This window comes from Petaurus breviceps, unplaced genomic scaffold (assembly GCF_028583685.1).
Source record: "Petaurus breviceps papuanus isolate PSGF00001 unplaced genomic scaffold, PetGlider_PUasm1.0 90451, whole genome shotgun sequence".
Classification (NCBI taxonomy): Eukaryota; Metazoa; Chordata; class Mammalia; order Diprotodontia; family Petauridae; genus Petaurus; species Petaurus breviceps.
The window spans coordinates 223096-246214 of record NW_027187258.1 but is presented as its reverse complement, the minus strand read 5'-3'; the positions used below and the strand labels follow the sequence as shown (position 1 = coordinate 246214).

General features: G+C 49.1%; 2 protein-coding genes across 4 annotated transcripts in view; one reads left to right on the top strand and one right to left on the bottom strand.

Annotated features, from left to right (window-relative positions):
- CLCN5 (chloride voltage-gated channel 5) overlaps positions 1-18983 on the bottom strand; it is an 82866-nt gene extending 63883 nt beyond the window's left edge. Inside the window, exon 1 of the mRNA XM_069062391.1 lies at positions 18855-18983. The gene's annotated coding sequence lies outside the window, so the exon portion shown is untranslated. The remainder of the gene's footprint in view (positions 1-18854) is intronic.
- The window catches only part of LOC138141650 (ras-related GTP-binding protein A), a 122719-nt gene continuing 116799 nt past the window's right edge, over positions 17200-23119 (top strand). For 2 of the 3 annotated variants that reach the window (XM_069062378.1, XM_069062381.1), the window contains exon 1: positions 17200-17350. In XM_069062378.1, coding sequence (XP_068918479.1) covers positions 17253-17350 — 98 coding nt within the window. In that variant the 5' untranslated portion in view covers positions 17200-17252. The remainder of the gene's footprint in view (positions 17351-23119) is intronic. The other variant, XM_069062382.1, reaches the window with a different exon arrangement.

The window sequence follows — 23119 nt, the reverse complement described above, 5'->3', positions numbered from 1 at the left end:
TAGGCTCTAAGTTGAGCTTCAAAATAAGCCAGAGCTCTAAGTGCCTTACTCTGTCCATTACATAAGCCTCAGGAGATGAGGTTCCAACCTAGGCCTGCCTAGTCCTAAACCTCATCATGTCATCTAGGAGAGGCACCTTGTAGCTCCCAAGTCCCTCACCTCAGGTGACCCCTAGCCCTGGAGCCTAACAACACATACCTGTACTTCTCTTAAGGAAACCCCAAAATCTGGGCATCTTTGCCTACAGAGTGGGCAAAGCCATAGCACGTGACACTCAGTCTTGTGGTTCTCCCATCACCTGCAGCCTGAAGGCCAGGCCTGCCCTCCACAAAAAGCCAAGGGGAGAACAAGGCTTTAGAACAGTGGTCTGTAACCTGGGGTCCACCAACCCCTAAGGGGTCTGTGCATGGATTTCAGGCTGTCTGTGAACTTGGACGGCAAAAATGACATAGTTATTTTCACTCACTTCTAACTTAAATACTTAACATGATTCTGAGCAGGAGCCCAGAGGCAAAGGGGATCATGGTAAAAAAAAAAAAAGGGGGTAAGACAGCCTGCTTTAGAAGCTGTCATCCCTCAAATGATGGGGGAGGGGTTACCTATTAGAGCCCAGGCACTTTTGCCAACCCCCTCCCCCCAAGTCATTCTTCACTTCTACCTGGAGGGAATGTTATGTCCAGGGTCAGGCAGAGGCTCTGTTTAGATGGGATTTCATTGGTGGAGGGAAATCCCAGGAGTGGAAACTCCTACTAAGGCAGGTCAGCACCTCAGCACTGACAATGCTAAGAGAACTGTTGAGAGCCCAGAAAAGCGAAATGACTTGCCCAGAGTAATGCAGTCAGTATGTATCAGAGGTAAGACTCCAACTCAGATCTTCCTGGCCCCCATCTCCCTTCAGGTGGGAGCAGCCCCCATCTGCTGTTGTTTGGCCAAAGGCACCATCAGAAAATCTGGGAGGCCTTAGCCTTCTCGCCCTTGTTCTGGCCTACTCCCTGGACAAGCCAGGCTAACTGGTGAATGCTAGATTACAGACCGCTATGGTGACCAACTACTTCTTAACATATGCAATAAAGATTAAAACAAAATATTGTTTTTCTTTCCCATTTCCAAGTAAAAGCCATGAATCACCATTATTAATTGCCTGCCTCATTTTCCTAATGAAAATGTGGCTGCCAAGAAGGACTGGAAATGTCTACATGTGGAAGGGCTCCCACCAGGTTTTTCCACCCTGCAGTCTCAGTTCATTTGAGTACACCAAATTTCCAAGAGGCCAGCCTGGCCTGGTCCCGCCTGGCCTGGTCCCGCCTGGCCTGGCCCAGCCAAGCCTCCCCACAGCAAGCACTTGTTTGGAGAATGTGTTAGATTCCCAGTCAACAAGACAAGATTTTAGATGCTATAGCTTGGGGACAAAAGCTTTCAAAGGCTTCTTCTTGCAATCAAAGTCCAGCTATTAAATCTCCTGACCACAGGCTTCTCCCAGGCCTCTAACAGGGTTCCCAAGCTAATTTAACTTGTAACATCTTGAGACAAACATCAGTTAGCTGGCCTGGAAAGGTCTAGGTCCAGATGGGGAACCTGTGGCCTCAAGGTCACAGGTGCCCCTCTAGGTCCTCAAGTGCAACCCTCTGACTGAAACCAAACTTCATAGAACAAATCCCCTTCATAAAAACATCTGTTCTGTAAAACTTGGACTCAGTCAAAAGGCTTTACCTGAGGACCCAGAAGGCCACATGTGGCCTCCAGGCTGCAGGTTCCCTCCCCTGGTCTAGGGGATACACCAGGCACCCCAGGATGAAGAGAGAGGAGGGCAGACAGCTTGTGGAACAAAAGAGAAAAAAGCCACTTTTCATAGCTTTACTTAAGAAGGATTTCATAATACCTACTTTCCCATAAAATATCAAATGTGGAATTCTGATTAGCACTTTTCTCTAGCACTCTATGAAGGTCATGCAGAACACAGGCTGGGAGGATGTTACCCCAAAGCAAACATCCCAGCCCCACTGTCCCCAAGGAAATAGGAGGAATGAGAAAAGCCAAGCCAACTTCTAGCAATTCAGCTCCATGGGCCCAACTGGTCCCAAGACTTTCTAGAAACATCTTTCCTGCCTTCAGGGCCCACTCTGCTTAGTTACTGTTCCTCCCAAGCATCTCAAACACACAAATCTAAAGCAAGTGTGAGCCAAGCTAGATGGAAGCAAAGAGCTATGAGAAGAGTGAAAACAATCTGATGAGTTACAAGAGAAAGGAGGTTTTTTTAGACATTTAACAAATTAAAACAGATTCACTCCCTGCCCCAAATTCTCTCAGCAAAAACTTGGAGGCGGGGCTGAAAACTCCCCTTCAGTTACTGCCCATTTATGATCATTGCTTTTCTCCAAGAATATCAACATCTCTCTCTCTCTCTCACACACACACACACAGGCACATGCACGCACACACATTGCATGCATGCATATACACACATGCACACACACACATGAAATCCTGTGTGTCCCCTTAGTTGTCAGCAAATTTCTGTGGATTGGGCAAAGTGGGCCAGATGAGGCCCACCTCTTACTGTCGCTCACCAGCCTGGTGATCAGCACAGCATCACCCACACCTGCTTACACACAGCCCTTCCTCTAACCCAGGGCCCTCTGCCAAGCCATGCCTGAAGCCCCAACGAGAACTCCGCCAGTCAGCCAGCCATCTCGGCTCTTGAAGACTTCCAGGGCCGGAACTCTCCCTCCCCAGGCAGCCCATTCCATTGCTAGACAGCTCTAATTGTTAGGAACATTTTCCTTACATTGAGCCAAAATCTGCCTCTAACTTCCATCCACTGATGGGCCCCAGAGGCCAAGCAACATAATTCTCATCCCTCTTTCACATGACAACCCTTCAAATATTTTATGACTATCATCATGACCCCCTCCCCTCCCAGCCCCTGTTTGCTTCAGACTCCACATCTCCTGGTCCCTTCCATCTGCCCCACAAAGCATGACTTCAAGGCCCGTCACAATCCTTGTTCCCTTGTTGTGGAGACGCTCCAGCCTGTCCAATTTCACCCTAAAATGGGGAGCCTAAACCTTGACCTCATACCCCAGATGTGGCCTGCCCAGGTCAGAGGACAGCAGGCCAGTCAATGTCTTCATCCTGGATCTGCTACAGCTGCTCCTGGAGACTAAGGCTGGTGATTCAGCAAGCTGGAAGGGGCGGCTCCTTGGGCAGCACTTGGACACCAGATTTTTCTTATCCCCAATTTAGAACAATAGCCTCACATTTGTCCTATCAATCACCCCAACTTCCCAGTGTGGTGCTGGCCCTTCACGGTTTCTACAGTGATCAACGTCCATCATTCCATGGGATCCTCAGACCTTTTACAGAAGTGTAAAGTGAAGATCAGAGCCACTGGGTGACTTTTGCAAACAGCTGGCTCCTGACCCCAGATCCAGCAGCCTTTCCACCAGGACACCTCTGGGCACTGTCAGGTTTACTCGGTGTTATCCCGGCCAATCACCCCTTCCCCAGCACTCATCCAATCACTGCTCAGATGGTTTCACACCCACCTCAAATCCAGCCTGGCCCCAGGCCAAAAAGGGTAAAGTTTGCTTGCTATGCCTTCCTTGCCATGAACCTGTGCTGGCTCCCAGTGATCACGTCTTTTTGTAAGTAAACCATCTGTTCTATAACTGGGCCTTTTTTGAAAATTGGTACAGGCACACTGGCCTGTCTCTGAGTCTGGGGCACCTCTCTGGGCCCCTGAGGGTCCCCCTAACACAAACAAGTTTTTGTATATGTAGCGCCACAAGGTGGAGCAGCCACATCCTGGAGCCACAGGCCACTAAAAGGGAGGGAAGGAAAGGGGAGGGGAATTGCCCCATGATGAAAACCTGCCTGCTGGGGAGTAAACTGGTCTGTTCTCCATTCCTCATCAAGCTCCTATAGGGTCAGATCCATTCTCCAAGTGAAGCGGGTCTAAGAGCTCACTAAGCACAGTATGGAACCACACTCACCACCAAAGACACAACCTGAGGACCAGGGACAAAAGAAGGGCCTCCCCCACTGGCTAATTGGAGGGCCAGAAGTGAGCGCCCCCTGCTGCTCCACCTGGGGACTGTTTACAATCTACTTCCCCACAGCCTCTGGGCCCTGCCCCCAGCAAGAAGGCTCCCATAACCTCCAATGTTCCCATTTGCTTCCTAGTAATCAGCCATGTAAAGCCACCTTTAAAACAGCACTAGATGGCAAAAACAACACCAGTGGGGGATATAGGGAAATGTCTACACTGTCACTAGTGAGAGAAAAAGATAGGGAGAGCGAGAGGGAGAGGTGAGGGAAGGGGAGAAGGGCCGACACTGCTCCGGACTGGCAGCCAAGCCAGCGCGACCCTGGGGCAGAAACAAACTGTTACCCAAAAGGACTTCCTCCTAAGAAATCACGCAAAGGGCACAAGAATGTTCCCAGCAAAAACCTGAAAACCTCTATGTGCAACCACTGGAGAATGGCTGAATAAATTATGGGATGGAATATTATGGTGGTGCAAAGACAACAAATGGGAAGCCAAGAAATATGGAAAGAGCAGTAGGGAGCAACGCCCAGGGAGGAGGGCGCCAAGTCAGGAAGGACGCCAAGAGGTAGCGGCAGGGCTGCACACAGAGCTGGCGTTTGTCTGTGGGGCCATTTGGGTCTGCTTTCTGAAATGTGACACTGTAGTCCTTATTTTGTGTGTTTGTTTGATTGTTTGTCTCTCTTGATGGCTAAGTTTCTAATAATAGAAAATTGTTTTAATTAGCTGAAAATCCCAGCGGATGGTGGGCTGCCTGAGGGGCACATTGGCTGGGGCCCTTGGGTACACCCGCCATGGCATGGGAGGGGCTCTCAGCCCCCTGGAGCTCTTGCTGCGCTGGTCATGTTAACCCCATCCCAACTTTGTCCCCGTTGTGGAGATTTGATATCCCAAGAAAAGTAGAATGGGGCCCTGGAGAGGGGGCGAGCAAATGAAAGGGACCAAGAGGCCCTGCTTTATCCTTGACCCCTCAAAAGGAGAGCAGAGGAGGGAATCTTTGAGTGATCATAACCCAACCCACCCACCCCCCTCCCCACCAAGGCCAGAAAGGGCAGCACTGGAGTGCTGGACACCCAGGATGCCAGTGGCAGAACACTGGGGCTACCACCTCCCTGGCCCCCACTGCACTAAGATCTCTCTGGCTCCACAGATGTGCCCACTACCTGGCCTTGAACATCTGTAGTTTCCTAGTGGAGGTGTGAAGGGTAACTGAAGGCAGCATCTCACTCAGGATGCCCCTGCACACAAGAGCCCCACCATATTCTTTTTCCTGTTTAGTCTTGTCTGACTCTCCCTGTCCCCACTGGGGGTTTTCTTGGCAGAGACACTAGAGCAGTTTGCCATTTCCTTCTCCAGCTCATTTTACAGATGAGGAAATTGAGGCAAATAGGGTGAAGTGACTTGCCCAGGGTCACACGGCCAGTAAGTGTCTGAGGCCAGGTTTGAACTCAGACCTTCCTGGCTTCAGGCCCAGCTTCATCACTGAGCTGCTCCTATCATATTGACTGGATCATAAATTTGGACCTTAGGAAACACCCAGACCAAATGAGGAAACGGGAGCCCAGAGAAAAGGAATTTGCACACAGCCACATCGTGGGAATTTGAACTCAACTCCTTGGACCCCAAATCTAGTTAACTGTATCTTCTCAATGAAGGCCATCAGTCATTGCTGCAGAAACCCACAAAGGAACTGACAGGCTCATGGGTCTCCCCAAGCACAGGCCCTCCCCCCAAAGGCAACACTTGGGCACTTCATGGAGAGAATTCTCTGAATGTCAGCCCAGACAATGTTCCCTGTACACACAGCAATCTGGAGGTCTCTCTCCTCCACTCAAAGATCTCTGGTTCTGCCTCTGAGCTAAGGTCAAGCTTCTGGGTCTGTCATTCAAGGCCCTCTCCAACCTCATGTTGCTCCCCTTCCATACCCCTGGGCAACTGGATCACTACTCTCCCTGTTCTGACTCTCCAGCCTCCACACCACTGGCCACATTGTTTCCCCACAAATAGAGTATCATGCCTGTCCCTGGCTCAGCCTGCTCACTTCCTCCACATCCTTTCAAGCCCAAATCCAAAACTAGAACACAGTAGAAAACACCAGAATATTAGGGCCCACCTGTACAACCTCAGCACTTAGCAGAAGCCTAATAAAAGCTTGGAGACAGAGTGAGCTTGGGTAAGTCACTAAAGCCTCTCCAGGCTGCTTTTCTCCTAAAGCTCCTGAGATGGGCCCCTCTGGCGTACACTTGTGTTATTCTGTGTTGGCATTATTGCTATGGGCATAATTTGGACAGCTAGGTGGCACCACAGTGCCAGCACTGGGCAGGAAGACCCTCGATTTCTAGCTGCAAGGGCCTCCAAGGCCAAGTCGAAGCCCCTCATTTGACAGAGAAGGAAACAGAGCCACAGAATAGTTAAAAGACTTGCCCAAGGGCACACAGCTACTGAGTAAGGAGCTAGGCACTGAGCTCAAGCCAGCTGACTCTAGTTCTGGTGTGGTTTTAACTGCATCAACAATGAGAAAGTCAGCCTGACAAAAGCTGGGTGGTAAGGCGGGCTCAGGAGCCTCTGAAGGGCTGTGAGAGAGGACTGACCTGAGCAGCAGTGCTTCTGGGAGACTGGGGGCAGGGAGCAGGGCTAGATGGCAACAGAACGAGATTTGAGGCAGAAAATGGGAAGCCTGAGACAGCAGGCAAGGAGCAGGATGAAGGCACTGGGCAAGGAAACGAAGGAGACAAGAGGGATTTGGAAAGAAAAATCAACAGGGCTCAGGGACCAACCACATGCCAGCATTTCCCTCTTATCTAAAAACCAAAGGAACAAGACCCTTAGAGTCTGACAGAGGAAGCCAGAGCAAGCAAGCTGGGAACTAGCGAGACCATGGTTTAAAATAGGGTTGCGCAGTCATCAAAACTACTTGGTACTGGCTGAGGAATAGAGCAGTAGATCAGTGGAACAGGTTAGGTACACAAGACACAGCAGTCAATGACTCTAGTAAGCTACTGTTTGCTAAAGCCCTAAGACTCCAGCTTCTGGGCTAAGAACTCACTATTTGACAAAAACTGCTGGGAAAACTGAAATATAGTATGGCAGAAACTGGGCATAGAACATCTCCCACTGTATACCAAGATAAAGTCAAAATGGGTACACAATTTAGACATTAAGGGCGATACTACAAGCAAATTGAAGAGAACTATGACATCAGGGAGGTGATGCCATGACATGCAAGTGAAGTGGAGCCATCTGGGGCCAGTGGCGAGGACAACTGGAGATGGCCCAGGAAGCTAAGGTCTTTAACAGGTCTCAGTTTGACTGAGGCAGCACCCATTCACTGATGCTTGCTCTCCTAATTGGCTTTTTTAAATAAGCAAATTAGAAGAGCAAGGAATGGTTTACTTGTCAGATCTATGGAGAAGGGGGAAAACTGTGACTGAATAAGGGATAGAGAACATTATGAAATGCAAAATGAATAATTTTGATTACATTAAATTAAAAGGTTTTTGCACAAAGCCAATGCACCCAAGATTAGAAGGGAAGCAGAAAGCCAGGGAACACTTTTTATATCCAGTATCTCTGATAAAGGCCACATCTCTTAAAATATGTAGAGAACTGAGTCAAATTTATAAGAATACAAGTCATTCCCCAATTGATAAGTGATCAAAGGATGTGAACAAGCAGTTTTCAGATGAAGAAATTAAAGCTATCTACAGTCATATGAAAAAAATGCTCTGAATCATTACTGATTAGAAAAATGCAAATTAAAACAATTCTGAGGTACCACATCACACCTATCAGATTGATGAACATGAGAAAACTGGAAAATTATAAATGTTAGAAATGTGGGAAAATTGGAACACTAATGCATTGTTGGTGGGTTTGTGAACTGATCCAATCATTCTGGAGAGCAATCGGGAACTGTGCCCGAAGGGCTATAAAATTGTGCATACCCTTTGATCCAGCAATACCACTACTAGGTCTGTATCCCAAAGAGATTATAAAAAAGGGAAAAGGGCCCGCATGTACAAAAATATTTATAGTAGTTCTTTTTGTGGTGGCAAAGAACTGGAAATTGAGGTGATGCTTATCAGCTGGGGAATGGCCGAATAAGTTGTGGTATACGAATGTAAGGGAAAACTATTGTTCCATGAGAAATGATCAGCAGGTGGACTTCAGAAAATCCTAGAAAGACTTCCATGAACTGATGCTGAGTGAAGTGAGCAGAACCAGGAGAACATTGTACACAGTAACAGCAACACTGTGCGATGACCAGCTTTGATAGACTTTAGCTCTTCTCAGCAATGCAAGAATCCAAGACAATTCCAAAAGACTCATGATGGAAAATGACATCCACATCCAGAGAAAGAACTGTGGAGTCTGAATGCAGAGTGAAGCAGACTATTTTCACTTTTTTTTGGTTTTTTCTTTCTTGTGTTTTTTCCCTTTTGTTCTGATTCTTCTTTCACAACATGACTAATGTGGAAATACGTTTAATATGATTGTACACCTATAGCCTATATCAGATTGTATGCTGTCTTGGAGGGGGGGGAGGAAATTTAAAACTCAAAATCTCTATAAAAGTGGATGTTAAAAATTAAAAAAATTAATTTCTATTTTTTTGGAAAGATCAATATAGAAAAAAAAATGCAGGGCTGTGGCTATGCCTGTGTCACATTTCTATATTTTTTAAATAACAGGTTCCTGGCCTCCCAGTTAGGAGTCCAGTTTTAAAAGATCTTTCCTTATCTGACTCACCAAGGACATCTGGACGGAACCCCTACACAAGTCCGTAACAGGACTCATTCTCTTTCCCCTAAACCTTCCCCCCTCCTCCCTTCCCCATTACTGTTAGAGGCCAACATCATCCTCCCCGCTCCCAGGCTCCTGCCTACAAAGCATCCTGGACTCCTCATTATCTCTCACCACCCAAATACAAGCTATCACCAAGGCCTGTCCAGTTCACCCCTACAGCATCCTTCTAATACACCCCCTTCTCTCCCCTGACACTGCCACCCCACTGCTGCAGGCCTTCATCACCTCCACTCTGGACTACTATAATAGCCTGATGGTGTGGCTGCCTGCCTCAAGTCTCTCCCCACTCCAGTTCATCCTCCACTCGGATGCCAAAGTGACCTTCCTAAAGTGTAGGTCTATGTCACCCTTCCTTTAGTCAATAAATTCCAGTGGCTCCCTATCTTCTCCAGGATCAAATAAAAAATCCTCTGGCAGCCCCCCTCCCCAACCTTTCTAGTCTTCTTACACCATACATCACCACACCATGGACTCTTCTATCCAATTACCCCAGCCTCCAGGCTGTGCCATGGACATGACCCTCCATCTAGCAACTCTGAACATTTTCACTGTCTGTCCCACATGTCTGGACTGCTCTTCTCCTCCTCTGTGCCTTCCTGGCTTCCCTGGATTCTTTCAAGTCCTAATTAAAAGATCCTGCTTTCTACAGGAAGTCTCCTCCAATCTTTCTTAATTCTAGTGCCTTCCTTCTGATTATTTCCCATTCCTCCCGTCTCTAGATTGTTTGTATACAATCGTTTGCATGTTGTCTCTCCCATTAGATTATAAGTTCCTTGGGGGCAGGGACTGCCTTTTGCCTTTCTTTGTGTCCCCAATGCTTGGCACAGTGCCTGGCACACAGCACGCACTTGATAAATGCTTCCTGCCTGACACACGTGGCGACCTAAGCTATTATTTCACTTCTATTTGAAAACCAAGGAAAAACAGCTTTCGTACATAAGAATGTGACTTCTCTCAGGCCTCAGGTTCCCCAAGGGTTCAATGAAAAGGTTGGACAAAACCTTGTACCCTAATAATTGTGAGCACCCCAAGTCAGGTTTTTGCTGTGGCCCAATAAACCCTCAGGATCATCTGGGAAGCAAAGAAGAAGTGCTTCCCTCCTCCATAAGCAGCCCTGCCTTTCACAGCAATGCCAGCTGTCCACAGCTGGCCTGCCTTCACCCTCCCTTTCTGGTGCCCCCTGCAGGGCTGCCCCATGGCCTCATCGCATCTGCTCCTGATCACCCAGAGCTCCCTGCTACACTCCCCCTTTTCCCCAGCAGAGCCCCGAGCTCTCCTCTCTGCCTAGCCACACTGACCTGTTCTTTGGCTGACAGTTAACTTGGTGCCTTCTAGAGACAATGTATTATCCCAAAGGAGCAACTAAAGATGAGAATTTCAGGCTCCAAAGAGGGGAAGGGGGTAGGGCTGGAGAACACAGTCAGACAGGCCTCCCAGCACTTTTCAAAATGTATTGAGTAGGTAACTCCCTAAAGCAGGGGTTCTTAACCTGGGCTCTGTAAAGTTGGGGGGGGGTTGGGATATTAATATTTAAGTAAGCATTTCAATATAACTGACTTCCTTTGTAATCATCTGTACCTTATATGAAGCATTTAAATACCTTACTCTGAGAAGAAGGGATCCCCAAACTTACCCAGACTGTCAAAAAGCCTTGGGACATCCTCAGGAGCCTGAAATCCAAGAGGAGGGGAAGGAAGTAGCTCCTCAGAACTACCCTGGGAGGAAGAGCAGGTATTAACGCCCTCCCCCCACACAGACACATGCTCGCACACATTCTTCTGAGCTAAAGAAGGGCAAAATGGGGTAGAGAACAGGGAGAAGAGCCTGGTGAGAGGCTTTACCTGAGTCTTTGTTACACCGCAGTCTTGCCAAACCTTCTGCCCAATGTTGCCCTGACCGCCTGACCCACTGACAATTGAGCCCTACCTGTGGGACCTGGAAGCTAATTCCATTCTTTCTGCCATCCCATAACCCAAGGCATGCTGGTCCTCTCTATAATTCCCTAGTCAACCAGAGGCTGGCTCTTCTTTCACTGCAGTCTCCCTAGCCAGAAACTAGAAGCAATCTTTGGTTCACGTTGACTACTTGGATGGAATGACCCCAACCCTCACCCTGACCTACAGCCCCCACGAGGACTTACATTGCCATCCTACACTCTGGCCAATACAAGGTGGGCTCAACCACTCACTGGAGAACCGTGTAATCACAAGTATACAAGGCAAACAGACGTATCTTTCATGCACAAGGTACTGTCAATCATATCTTACAATGGCTAACCAGGCTGTCCCATAATGCAACAGGATGGAGAAGCCAATGGAAACTGGCATTGACAGCCTTTCACAGTGTGGTTCCAACCTGCCTTTCCAGACTTCTCTCCCACATTCTCCATTGAAACCAAACTAGTCTCCTATGTTTTCCTCAGTATTCTATCATCCATCTCTGCACCTCTGCCTCTTCAAAGCCTCAGCTTCCTCTAAGACTGAGACAAAAAAGGTAGCTCCATGGGAAGCCTTTCCTAACACCCTGAGTCTCACTGAGCTCTACCTCAAAGTTCTATTTATCTGCTGAAATGTCATATTCTTTCCTAATAGAACACAAGCTCCTTTAGGGCAGAAACTGCCTTTTTGTTTTGTCTTTGCAAACCACCGCAACAGGGACTGGCAATGGAAGGCACTTAATTAATGAATGCTTGGTAAATGAATCAATCTTCTTTTTTTTTCTTTTCTTTTTGGAGGGGTGAAGGTAGGGCAACTGGGGTTAAGTGACTTGCCCAAGGTCACACAGCTAGTCTTGTGTTAAGTGTCTGAGGCCAGATTTGCACTCAGGTCCTCCTGACTCCAGGGCTGGTGCTCTATTCACTGTGCCACCTAGTCACCCCTGAATCAATCTTCTAACCTTCTGCTTTGGCCTTGCCATTCACTCTGACGCTGCCATCTGCCCTGATGCCAAATCCCACTAAAGATACAGTCTCCCCTCTATGAGAAAGTGTCTGCCCTGCATGAGGCCAGAGATGCGTGAGGCAAGAACTGTCTTTGCTTTCACCTTTATATCTGAAGTGCTTAGCTCAGCGTCTGGAACATAGTATACACTTAAATGCTTTTCCATTCATACCAGAGACTTGGTTATTAGACATTAAATTCCCTCCTATAGGAGGTCTCCGGACTGCCCCCTCCCCATCCCTCCCCATCCCACCAGTCCAGAGAAAGTTCCTGCCACCTCCAGGGGGACACCGTCTGACTCAGCATGTTCTCATGTGTCCATTCAGACATATCCATACATATTCACACGCTCCAGTAGCACCATGACATTTGGATCTGTTTTCTCTACTTTATTTTCATTGGGGAAAAGGAAAGATCAGTCAATGAAAGGGGAAGGTAAGTCTGTTGGCTTACTGGATAGGCCTTCAAAAGTACCATAGCAGTTTTCTTGACAAGCCATAGTCCTACCATTGTGGTACCATAGAAAGACCTTAAGAACAACAGGTCAGTGACCTGAGAGGAGAGCCTTTCTGCTGACCTTTGACCTGTCAGCAAGTGCCCAACATCCCTGCCACAATCCCAGCTAGGATATGCTAGGCCTCCATCAACAATATCTCAAGAGGCCTTCTAAAATCACCCAATCAGCAATTTGGGAAGGTCTTTTGTAGCTAACTCACCCAGCGGGGCCATCAGCATGCAACACTACAGAAAACCAGACATTCTTTGTGGGGCCAGACTGAGTTTCAGTTTGCTATAGATGAGGCCAACACCTATGCTACACATTTTTCAAGCTAAAGTCATTTCTTCCACACTGTATGGCTCCGAACTCTGAGGTCTCAACCAAATACTTATACAAATACTTGAGAAAATCCCAAGTTCATTTTCATGGTAGGGGGGAAAAGATCCCATCAGGATACCACCTGTAGGCATCCCTTCAGCCCACATCAAGGAGGGCTTGGCTTTTACTCTAGGAAGAGAATGCAGGGATCACTCATGGTTTTGCAAGACCTTGCCCTGCTCATGGTTAACATCTAAAGCCGTGGCTCTCACGTGGACCAACATCACTGAATATCCTTTACCCAAGCCAGGTACTCCCAGAACTCAGTCAGTAATCCACTGTACCCCAGCCTTGCCCTGGCTGCTTTCAGATACCGCATATTTAAGAGCATCTGTCTAATGGACATGTTCATCACCCATTCTTCTAGTTTCTCCAACTAGGCACTAAGTAAAAACATCAGAAAGCAAAATCCCAGGACCCCACAAAAATGTCTTCACGAAATTAGGATTTAATGTTATGCCCTCTGACGTTGGAGGGGCTTGATCCAAGAATCTGGTCTAACAACATTTCTGAGTCTTCTGCAAAACCTCAGCCGAAGTGATTATCCACCAAGTTATACAAGGAACCAGCCATATGATGAATTTCTCCTTGAGCTAAGTTCCAGGAAAAAGCTAGTGTCTGCCAGCAAGTATGTATGCTTTCTTTGATCCGAAAGTTAACGTTATATAAGCCAGTGTCTTTCCCTTTTTGGCTCACAGTGGCCAGGAAACCTCAGGCCAGGGTGGGTACCCAATCGGCTCATCTCAGGTGCCTGGAACTCCCAGGGCCAGTTCCCTTTTCATGGCCTTTGTTGGGTTCCGTTTCTTCTGTGACAACTAACATCCAGCTCGCTCAGTAAAGTCGCCCCTTCGGCTAATTTCAGCCCACCACACTGGCGTTGAATCCTTTTGGAAGGAGAGAAACTCCAAGAAAGTAAAAAGAGAAATGCTATTTGCTATTTTCATGGCTGTGGGGTTAAGGATACTAGAACTCATAAGATTTCCAAGGAAGTGAACTCCTGTCCTTACCTTGGTTAACAACTACTACCCCATGACCACAGCACTAACATACTTTGGAGTGTTCACACCCGATAGGAAGAACAAGGAAAAATCTGCCAGCTGTGCCACCCACAGGGAAATCTTCATGCACTGCTGATGTAGAAAAAAATAGAAACCGGAAGTTTTGAATCATAATTCTGGTTAAAACCTGAGATCCCATAGCTTCTTTTTTTAATGGTAAAATACTCAGTAACAAGTCAAAAAAAGAAGGTAGAAACCTCAGAGGAGACTTTCTTTAGAAAAACAGCTAATGCTTGCTTTGGGAGTAATGAGAGCCTCTGTTATGGTACAGAAACACAGTGCAGATGGAAAGGCTGCAGCCAGTCCTCCAGGGGTCCTGCAGGGGCCGCCAGGCCAAAGCAAGCGGCATTGGGGCACCGGAGGAATGCCCTGGACTCAGGGAGGCAACCTTGCCCCTTGCCTTGAGGCACCCTCCCTTCCAGGCCTCAGTTTCCTTATCTGCAGATGTCTAGGACCTCTTCCAGCTTCCAAATCCAATGCTATGATCTCATCCCTCAGCTAACAACATGCCTGATTTTAGTTTCTCTGCTAGTGCCACAAACCCCAATACAATCCATCACATGGACTTGGGAAAGGGTATTTGCTTCTAAAAGAAGAACCGCATGAAAGATTTCTTTGCCAAAAGGCTTCTCATCCATCAGAATCTAATCCTATTGAGAAACAAAATCCCCACACATACCCATGCACACATATACCCACACATACAGACTCACACATATGTACTGCATATACACATGCATGCATGCATACATACATAGACTGTTAGCTCAATTCTTGTTTTCTCGCACATGCACACACACACACACACACACACACACAGAGCACTCCAGGGCAGCCCCTGAAAGGATCCACTGGTTGCCCAGAGACAGCACCCCAGCACAGTGCCTGCTTTGTGCCTCTTCCTTGGGGTCCTCACTCTCCAGCACCACCAGCTCAACAAGATCAACAGACATCACGATGTGTGAAAAAACATCTGCCAATTCTAAACGCCGGATGCCTAGACATTGCCTCGATGTTGGATGCTTATAACAGAGTACTTTTTCTAACATCTGTCTCCCTTACAATTCTGACAGGCTTGTTTCTGCTCCCACACACACACACAGCCCCACCTCCCACTTTAAGTAAGTGTGGGATCTCCCTGCCCCACTCCATTATTCTCCCCAGTGGGCTGCCTGGTGGCTCCAGCGGTTCTGAGGAGTGCGCTAAAGGTGAAGGCCAGGAGATAATAACATGACTGGGCCTCCAAAGCCAAGGGAGACCAAGGACTTCTGTTCTTGGCTCTCCTAGCAAAGAGAGTGACACCCACAGAAAGTAGTCCACCCCCACCATTCTGAGCAGACATCATACCTGAGGGGAAGAAAGAAGGGAGAATCTGACTGTGAGAATGGAGTGAAGGCCCAGGCAGAAAGGCTTCCCTGGGGCTTCAGGAGAAGGGTATCCGCCACCTCTTAGGAAGGCTGCAAGAGCAAATCTAGGAAAAGAATGTAAGCCCAGTCAAAAGGGATTAATGCCATCTCAAGGCTAGTGACATTTCCTATCTGGAAGTCAGATGCAGAAACCTCAGCTCTGTGGAATGCAGACCCCAAATTGTAGGGAAGGGGAAAAGGCCTTGGGCAGTCCAGGGGAGAGAAGAAAAGCCCTGGGGCCTCAGACAGATGTGGTAAAGGGCTCCCCAAAGAACAAGCTGGGCCCCCCTTTCTAAGTCCTAATAGAGGAGTAGAGGGGGTGGATAGCAGGGACACACACCAATAGCCAGGGCAAAAGAGAATGTAAAAGAAGGAGCCCAAGAAGTGGGAGGCAAGGGCATCATCACCAGAGACCTTCCCCCCCGCCCCCCCAGCCAGGAATCAAAACAGATGGGGGTCAGTCAGGGAGGGAACTACACAATATCTTGAAGGAGTAAGCTTCAATTACATGGAAAGTTCTTCCTCAGAACAGCCCTTGCCCCAGTGATGCCAAACAAGGGTGGCGGGAGCACAGGGAAAGGGAGATGCCCTGAAGCAGCCAAATGGGCTCGTCTCTTTCTGCTGCCCAAGTACCCCCCCCATGGGAAAAGAGGACTTCATTTAATCTACCCCCTAACCCTAAACTTAAGCCCAGTGGAAAGAATCTTCGATCTGAAGCCCAGATCTAGGTTCTAATTCAGGTTCTGTTACTTGGTCATCTAACAGATCAGAAGCTACAAACTGAAAGAGGCCATGTGGCAGAGGGCAGAAGCTGGAAAAGCATCACAGCTCTGGGCCCCAGGTGCCCCATCTACAAGATGACTTGGAAATACCTTCCTGGTTCTAAATCGAGAGAATTGGAAATCAGAACTCACAAGAGGGGACAAAGAGAAAGAACTAAAGTCCCAGGTGTCTTTGTGCCTTCCAGTTCCAACAATGTTACCAGAAGCCATCCTGAAGAACTTGTACCACATGGTTCAAACAGTGCTAACATGCCAGTGCTCATTCTGGACTTTCAGCTAGTCTCCTTCTGCTTCCCAAGTGTCCCCACACAGGAGAAGAGGAAGAGAAAAAGCATCAGCAGTGGCTCCTCTGTGCAAGGGGCTAGGGAGCTGAAAAAAGTAAAGCCCTTTCGATGGCGTTCTGCTATGGAATGGGCCCAGAGTCACTGGAAGAGGGAGAGGGGAACACTGCCAGGCTTTGCCAACACTGTGGGGATCAGCAGAGGCTCTGTGGAAGCAGTTTCCCGCCACCCACCACCCGCCAGCACGCCAGGCACAATCCCTTCAGAGGATTTACAGAATGGCAGGAACGGGAAAGCGCACCAAGCTGAAAATGCCAGGATCCGGGTTCCAATGTTAGCTCTAAGTCTGGCAAAAGGTGAAAAGCCACCAGATCCCCAGCTCAGGAGCCCATGTTAGCCAGAATGCAGACCACATCATTCCTCAGTCTAGGGAGGAAAGCTGCACAGAGCAGCTGTTGAGTTTAAGCATTAGCAAAGTTGAGTCTGATGAGCTAAAAAGTTCATTTGAAAAATCTTTCTGCATTCTGGGCAAGTGATCTAGAGAGAGTTCAGTAGAGAAGACGAGAGAGAGGTACCAAGAGAGTCTCGGCAACACAGAATCACCAAAGCGGGAAGTGATGGAAAGGAGCTCAAATGAGTTAAAAACCCTATTCAGAGTTTACATCTCATGTCGCTAGAGATTTCAGCAAAGGCTTCAAAACAAAGGAAAAGAAAAAAGGCAGTATTACTCACATTTTTACACGCACAGAATTTGAGAAGGAAAAAAATCAAGAAAACCGTTTTCCCTATTTCATTCCCCAAGTGTAATTTTGCTTCCCGTTGTGATCAAGGCCAGAAGAGGCTTTTCTACGTGGAATATATTTTGTCCTTGCCAGATGGTCAAAGGGTTAAGTTTAAGAAGCAGCTGGCTGCCTGTCACTCCTCCTATGGTCCCCTCCCTCCCCCTCCCCCCAGCTCCAGATCCTCCCTCCTACCTTCCCTGGGCTGGGGGTTACAGCTCTTTTGCTCCCCTCCCCCTCCAAAAAAAATGCACCTCTAGTCTTGGGGAAAGCTTGGCTATGTGCTCTGGCTGGTGTGAGAGCAGCTGTCTGGTCCCTCTTCCCTGGAAGACAGATGTGGAAAAACTGAAACTTCCAAGCAAGAAACTCAAAAAAAGGTAAAGGCACTATTTTCAACACTTACAAATCATCTCTCTATCTTTTCTGACAAATACTCAAAGTCTCATCTTACTGCTTAAGCCAAGCGAGAAGCGTGCGAATGGGGGGCCCCCAGCGAGAATCCCGCTAGGATCCCCACTCTGGTCAGTCTCTAGTCAATGGGGAGGCAAGTCTGGCTTTTCGGAGCTTCTTGAGGGTGGCCGGGGGTCCCAGCCTGCCCTCCGGGAAGGAGGGAGGAAATGCCTGCAAATGGGTGGCTGGCAACTGGACTCGGGATTTGTCATTTCTCTTCAAGTTGTGCGTGGGTCAGTAATTAAGAGTGCTTGAATAGGCTTGAAATAACCCCCCAGCCCAATAAGGCTGTCAAAGTGTTGAGACTGTGTTCGGCTCTGTAGAGACTTTCTATGGAGGTGGGCACTCCCTTTGGCTGCTCCTCTGGCCCTGACTTATTCCTGGGGCTGGCTCAGGAGGTCCCGCACTTAATAACGAATGCTTCTTTTGGGGCTACTCTTAACAATCACACCCAGTGCGATGCTGCTCTAGAGAAAACGAGGAAGGCTTGGTTAGCGTGGTGCCCAAGATTCAGAGAATCCAGTGGTTACCAGAGGGCCTCTGGGGCAAGGAAGGGAGCAGGCGCCCTGGCCTGGGCCCGCCACCAGCACCGGTGGGGCAACTGGCTAGCTATGCAGGCGCCACACTGGGCTTGGCAGGGCTGCAGTTTACACGCTGTGTCTCCCCCAAAAGGGCACGGCTAAGCCTCAGAGAATGGGGAAGGACTCCCATTGTGAAGTGCTCTTGGAGACTTTTAAAAGAAAAATGAAGGGGAGGGGGTGGAGAGGAAGAGAGGGAGAGAGACAGAGAGAGAAAAGGAGAAAGAGACAAAGAGATAGAGAGAGACAGGGAGGGAGGGAGAGACAGAGAGAGAAAGACAGAGACAGAGAAACACAGAGAGAGAGAGAGAGAGACAGACAGACAGACAGACAGAGAGAAAGAGAGAGAGACAGAGAAACAGAGAGACAGGTGACAGAGATCGAGAGATCTAGAGGGAGAGACAGGACAGGAGAAAACTATTGCCTCGACTGAGCTGCGCCGGCTTCTCGGCTGTGTCTCTCTGTCTCTGTGTCTCTGCGTCTCCCAGTCTCCCTCCCTTCCACGCCCCCCCCCCCCCCCCCCCTCCGGCCGCAGATCACGGAATCATTCAAACGCGGAGCCGGAGGCGGGCTCCGGGCCGCCCCGCTCGGACCCCTCCCCCCCCCCCCCCCCCCCCCGCCTCCCCCCAGTCCCAGCGATTGTGTCCGTGGCTCTTCTCGGGCGCGTTAATCCGACCGGGCCGCCCCGCATTCCGGGGCCTCCCGGAGCGGCGCCCGGCCGCGGGAAGGGGGGAGCGCGCCCCCCCCCCAGGAGAGGGGCAGAGGCGGGGGCCGCCCGCAGCAGGGAGGGCAGGAGGCCGGGGCTCCCCCCCCGCGTCCCGCCCGGCGCCCCCGGGGCGGCCCCGGGAGTTACCTGGAGCTCGGCGAAGGCGGCTTCACCTCGCCCGCCCGACCCGGAGCCGTGGCGGCGACAAGCCCGGGCCCCGGCCCCGGCAGCGGCGGCTCTCCAGCCACCCCGGGCCTCCCCGGAGGAGGAGGGAGGGGGAAGGGGAAGGGAGGGGGCGGGGGGAGGAGGGGGAGGGGAGGGGGAGGGGGCACACGGCTGCCTCGGGCTCCGGGGCCGCGGGCCGCCCGCGCGCCGCCTCATGTGACAGGCGCTGCGGCTGCCCGCGAGGGAAGCGAGCTCGCGCCCGCCGGCCCTGCGCGCGCCCGCGAGGCCCGACTGGGCCCGGTTCCGTGCGCGCGCGCGCACCCCGCGGCCATTTTGCAGGCGCACTGGGCGGGGCCTAAGCTTCCCCTAGTTGGGCAGCCAGTAGGAGGAGCTCCTGAGGCAAGTCCCGCCCCCTTCCCCCCTTCCCCCCCCCCCGCTTCCCGCTGGAGGCAGAAGACGGGAGACCCTGACCCCTGGCCCCTGTTGGATCAGGGCGTGCCAATTTACCGACTGTCGCTTGGCTGGGTCGTAGGTGGCAGCCAACTTGATAGGGAAATCAGCAGCCAGTTAAGCAAGCTGTTCCTTATGTGTTTCACTCCCCTACTCAAGCAGCTTTGGTAGCTCCCTAGTGCCTCTGCATAAAATACCGCCTCAGCACATCTGTGTTCACATCACTGTCCTTTACACTCTACGTTCCAGCCAAACTTGCCTAGTATTTACTTCCTGCAACTTTGCCTTCTGCCTGTCACCTGTAGGATGCCAAGGATACCCTCCCTCCTCCCCTCTGCTCCCTTTAGGGTTCAGCTCAGCCTCTCCAGATCCCCTCTCAGTTTGTAGTTCTCCCCCCAAGTTTCTTTCAGTGTATCTCATGTGGCTTTGCCAAAGTGGGGCCTCATGCACAGAGCTGGTCATCCTCTCGGGCCCTGGGCCAAAGGGCTGTAGTGAAAGAAAAGGAACTTCTGAGTAGTCCCCCAGTGATGAGTGGCTGTTCCCAAAGATGACAGACTCTACTCCAAGACCCCACCTCCTCCCTAAGAGCTGAGTCTTCTGACCTCAGCAATGCTGTACACAATTATTTCCACATCAGCGGAGAACATTCTTCAATTTTGGAGATGTGACATAAGGGACAGGGGGCAAAGGTCAATGAGATTGTCCAGTGTGCCCTTTTGGGTAACAATGCTGGGATTGCTTTTGATCCAATCTCTTTGTATCTCCCTCCCTTTCAGGTATCTTGAAAACATTCTCCCATGCTGACAAAATAGTATCGCTACTAACATAGGTTTATTGTGTGTGTGTGTTGTTGTGGTTGGTGAGTCATTTCAGTCATGTCTCTGTGACCCCATTTGTGGTTCTCTTGGCAGAGATGCTGGACTGGTTTGCCATTTCCTTCTCCAGCTCATTTTACAGATGAGGGAACTGAGGCAAACAGGGCTAACTGACTTGCCCGGGGTCACACACCTAGGAAGAGACCTAGGCTGTATTTGAACTTGTCTTCCTGACTCTATTGCAGCGCCCCCTAGTTGCCCTCTTTTGTGGGTAACACACAACAACATAGCCTGGCTTCATCTTCCCTAGTGCCATTCCTACTGCCATTTAGATGAAGCCTGTTGGAGATTTTGGTTTCATAGTCCAAAGATTTCACTGTCATTTTTGTTTGTTTTTTTGCTTGTCACCTTCCTTATGTTTCATCTAGAATTGTTCTTTGGATGATTGAGCCTTGTTAGATTGCATGCCAAGATTTCTGCAGATTCTATAGGTTTTCTCTTGTCAGTCTTTAAAGATTTGAAGAAAGAACTGATGTGTATTTTTTCTAGTCTGACCAAGACAAGAATGTTTGTGCTATGGCATTTGTTGGGGGAACTATAAATTAGTATAACCATTCTGCAAAGCCATTTGGAATTATGCAAAAAAGTGATTAAAATGTCCCAACCTTTGCATCCAGACACTCTACTGCTAGGCACATCCCCCAAGAAGGTCATTGATTTTTTTAAAAAAGAAGGTTCCATATGCTTTTTCTGTACCACTTTTTCTGATAACAAAGTAGACCCCTTTCAGTTGGGGGAATGCCTAAAGAAATGATGGTACATGAATATTGGACATGGAATTTTACTGTGCTATGAAAAACTACAAATATGATGAATACAGAGAAGCCTACTAAGATTTCTGTAAACTGATACAAAGTGAAACAATCTACACAATGACTACAACAATGTTACTGGAATAGATGTGACCCCAAAGGAGAAATTAGAGAAGATCCCTGAGCAGGAGGTCAAAGGGTACGGAGCATGACACCTACTATCCAATTTTTTTAATGTGTTGATTGTATTGAATTGTTTTCACCTCTTCCTCTTTTTATTTTTTTTTTAAAGGTTTTGTTTTAAGGAATGGGAAAAGAGGAAGGGAAACAGATGCAAAAGATATCAAGAAAAATGGATTTTTTTAAAAAGACAGAAATGCCTAGCTGAAGGACAATTGTTAGAAATTCAGGGGAAGGGCCTTGGCAGGAGGGAGACTGCTTGTTGCATTAGGAGAGGCTTAGCTCCTGGAATAAGGAGATGATGGGCCCACTGTCCTCTGCCCTGGTCAGACCACAACTGGGGCATTGCACTCAGTTCTGAGCCCCATCACGTAAGATGGACATTGAGGACATTGAGGTGGCTGGAGTCAGGAAGACCTGAATTCCAAACTAGCCTCAGATTCTTCCTAGCTGTGTGACTCTGTTCAAGGCATTGAAACTTTGTCTGCCTCAGTTTCCTTAACTGTAAAATGAGGATGATGATAGCACCTACCTCCCAGGGTTGTTGTGAGGATCAAATGAGATCAGATTTGAAAAGCACTCAGCACAGTGCCTGGCGCAGAGTAGGGGCTATAGAATGTTACTTATTATTATTCTTTTTCCCCAGAGAGGGTGCAGGGGAGGGTGACCAGGACAGTGATAGACCTGAAGAAAGGAACTTCCAACTGTACCAGCTAAGTAAGGATACACTGGCAAAGGAAGTCAAATTACTGTGCATCCTACCACATGGATCAGCCTCAGAAATGCACTTGCAGGGGCTCCCCCGTCACATGAATCAAAAGCCTTCCCCCCTCACTTCCTTCCCGTGCTGATCGGAACACATGGACCAGGATTTCCCAACTGCTGATCTCGGGCAGAATTTTACCAGTCTGCCAAGCATTCACTGCCCAGCTTCACACCCCCTGGCTGAGGCTGCTGAGGGCAAAAGGGGCCTTGGGAGGGAGCTAAGAAATGCAGCCTACGTGCAAGTATTAGAAACTATTGGCCTAGAGGTGGCCTTGGGGAGCTCCTCCAGCCTCAACACCGTTACAATATGATTAGAATGTGCCGGGAGCCTCCCCAAGGTCTCCCCCAATTAGTGTCGGACCCAGGGGTCCTACTGTCTGGGAAATAGAAGCCAGCTCAAATGGCAATATGCCTTCCCAGGACACTAATGATTGAAAGCAGAGACAGATATGGGGATGTGTCCCTTGGGAGGCTGAGCTACTTTTATTTTCCTGGGGCCTGGGAGGGGGATTCCACGGCAAGACAGGAAGTGCTCCTACCATGAGCCAGCAGGCAAAAGTAAGTCACCTGGATCTCTGGTTGGCCACCCTACTCCCTTTAGCTGCTGGTTGAGATTGTTTCCCTTTGTGTCTTCAAAGTTTCCTTCCTGAGAACTTCTGATTCCTCCTAGGCTGATTTCCCCTGGTGAATTTTAGGCCATGGGATTCGACTTCTCCTTTCTCAGAAGCCTTTGAAATCCGTTCCTGTAATCTAGGTTACTTGTCAGACTATGTACGAGCTAAGTGCTCCCTTATTACAAGTTTTACACTAGAGTGGCACTTCTTTGCAAGGCTGCCATGGATTCTACCCCCAGAACTCAGTTCTCTCTTGTTAATGATAATTAGATCCAGAGTAGCAGGTCCCCTCATTTATTCCTCCACACTTTAAAGAATGAACCCATCATTAAGGCAACTCAAGAAATTGTCAACTGCTCTGATTTTGAGAGAGAGAGAGAGAGAGAGAGACAGAGAGAGAGAGAGACAGAGAGAGAGAGAGAGAGAGAGAGAGAGAGAGAGAGGGAGAGAGAGGAAGGGAAGGAGGGAGGGAGGGAGGAGGGGGAGAGGAGAGAGAGAGAAAGAAATGCAATGGGGGAGAGAGAGACAGAGACAGAGAGAGAGAGATGGAGAGGGAGAGGGAGGGAGAGAGAGAGAGAGAGAGAGAGAGAGAGAGAGAGAGAGAGAGAGAG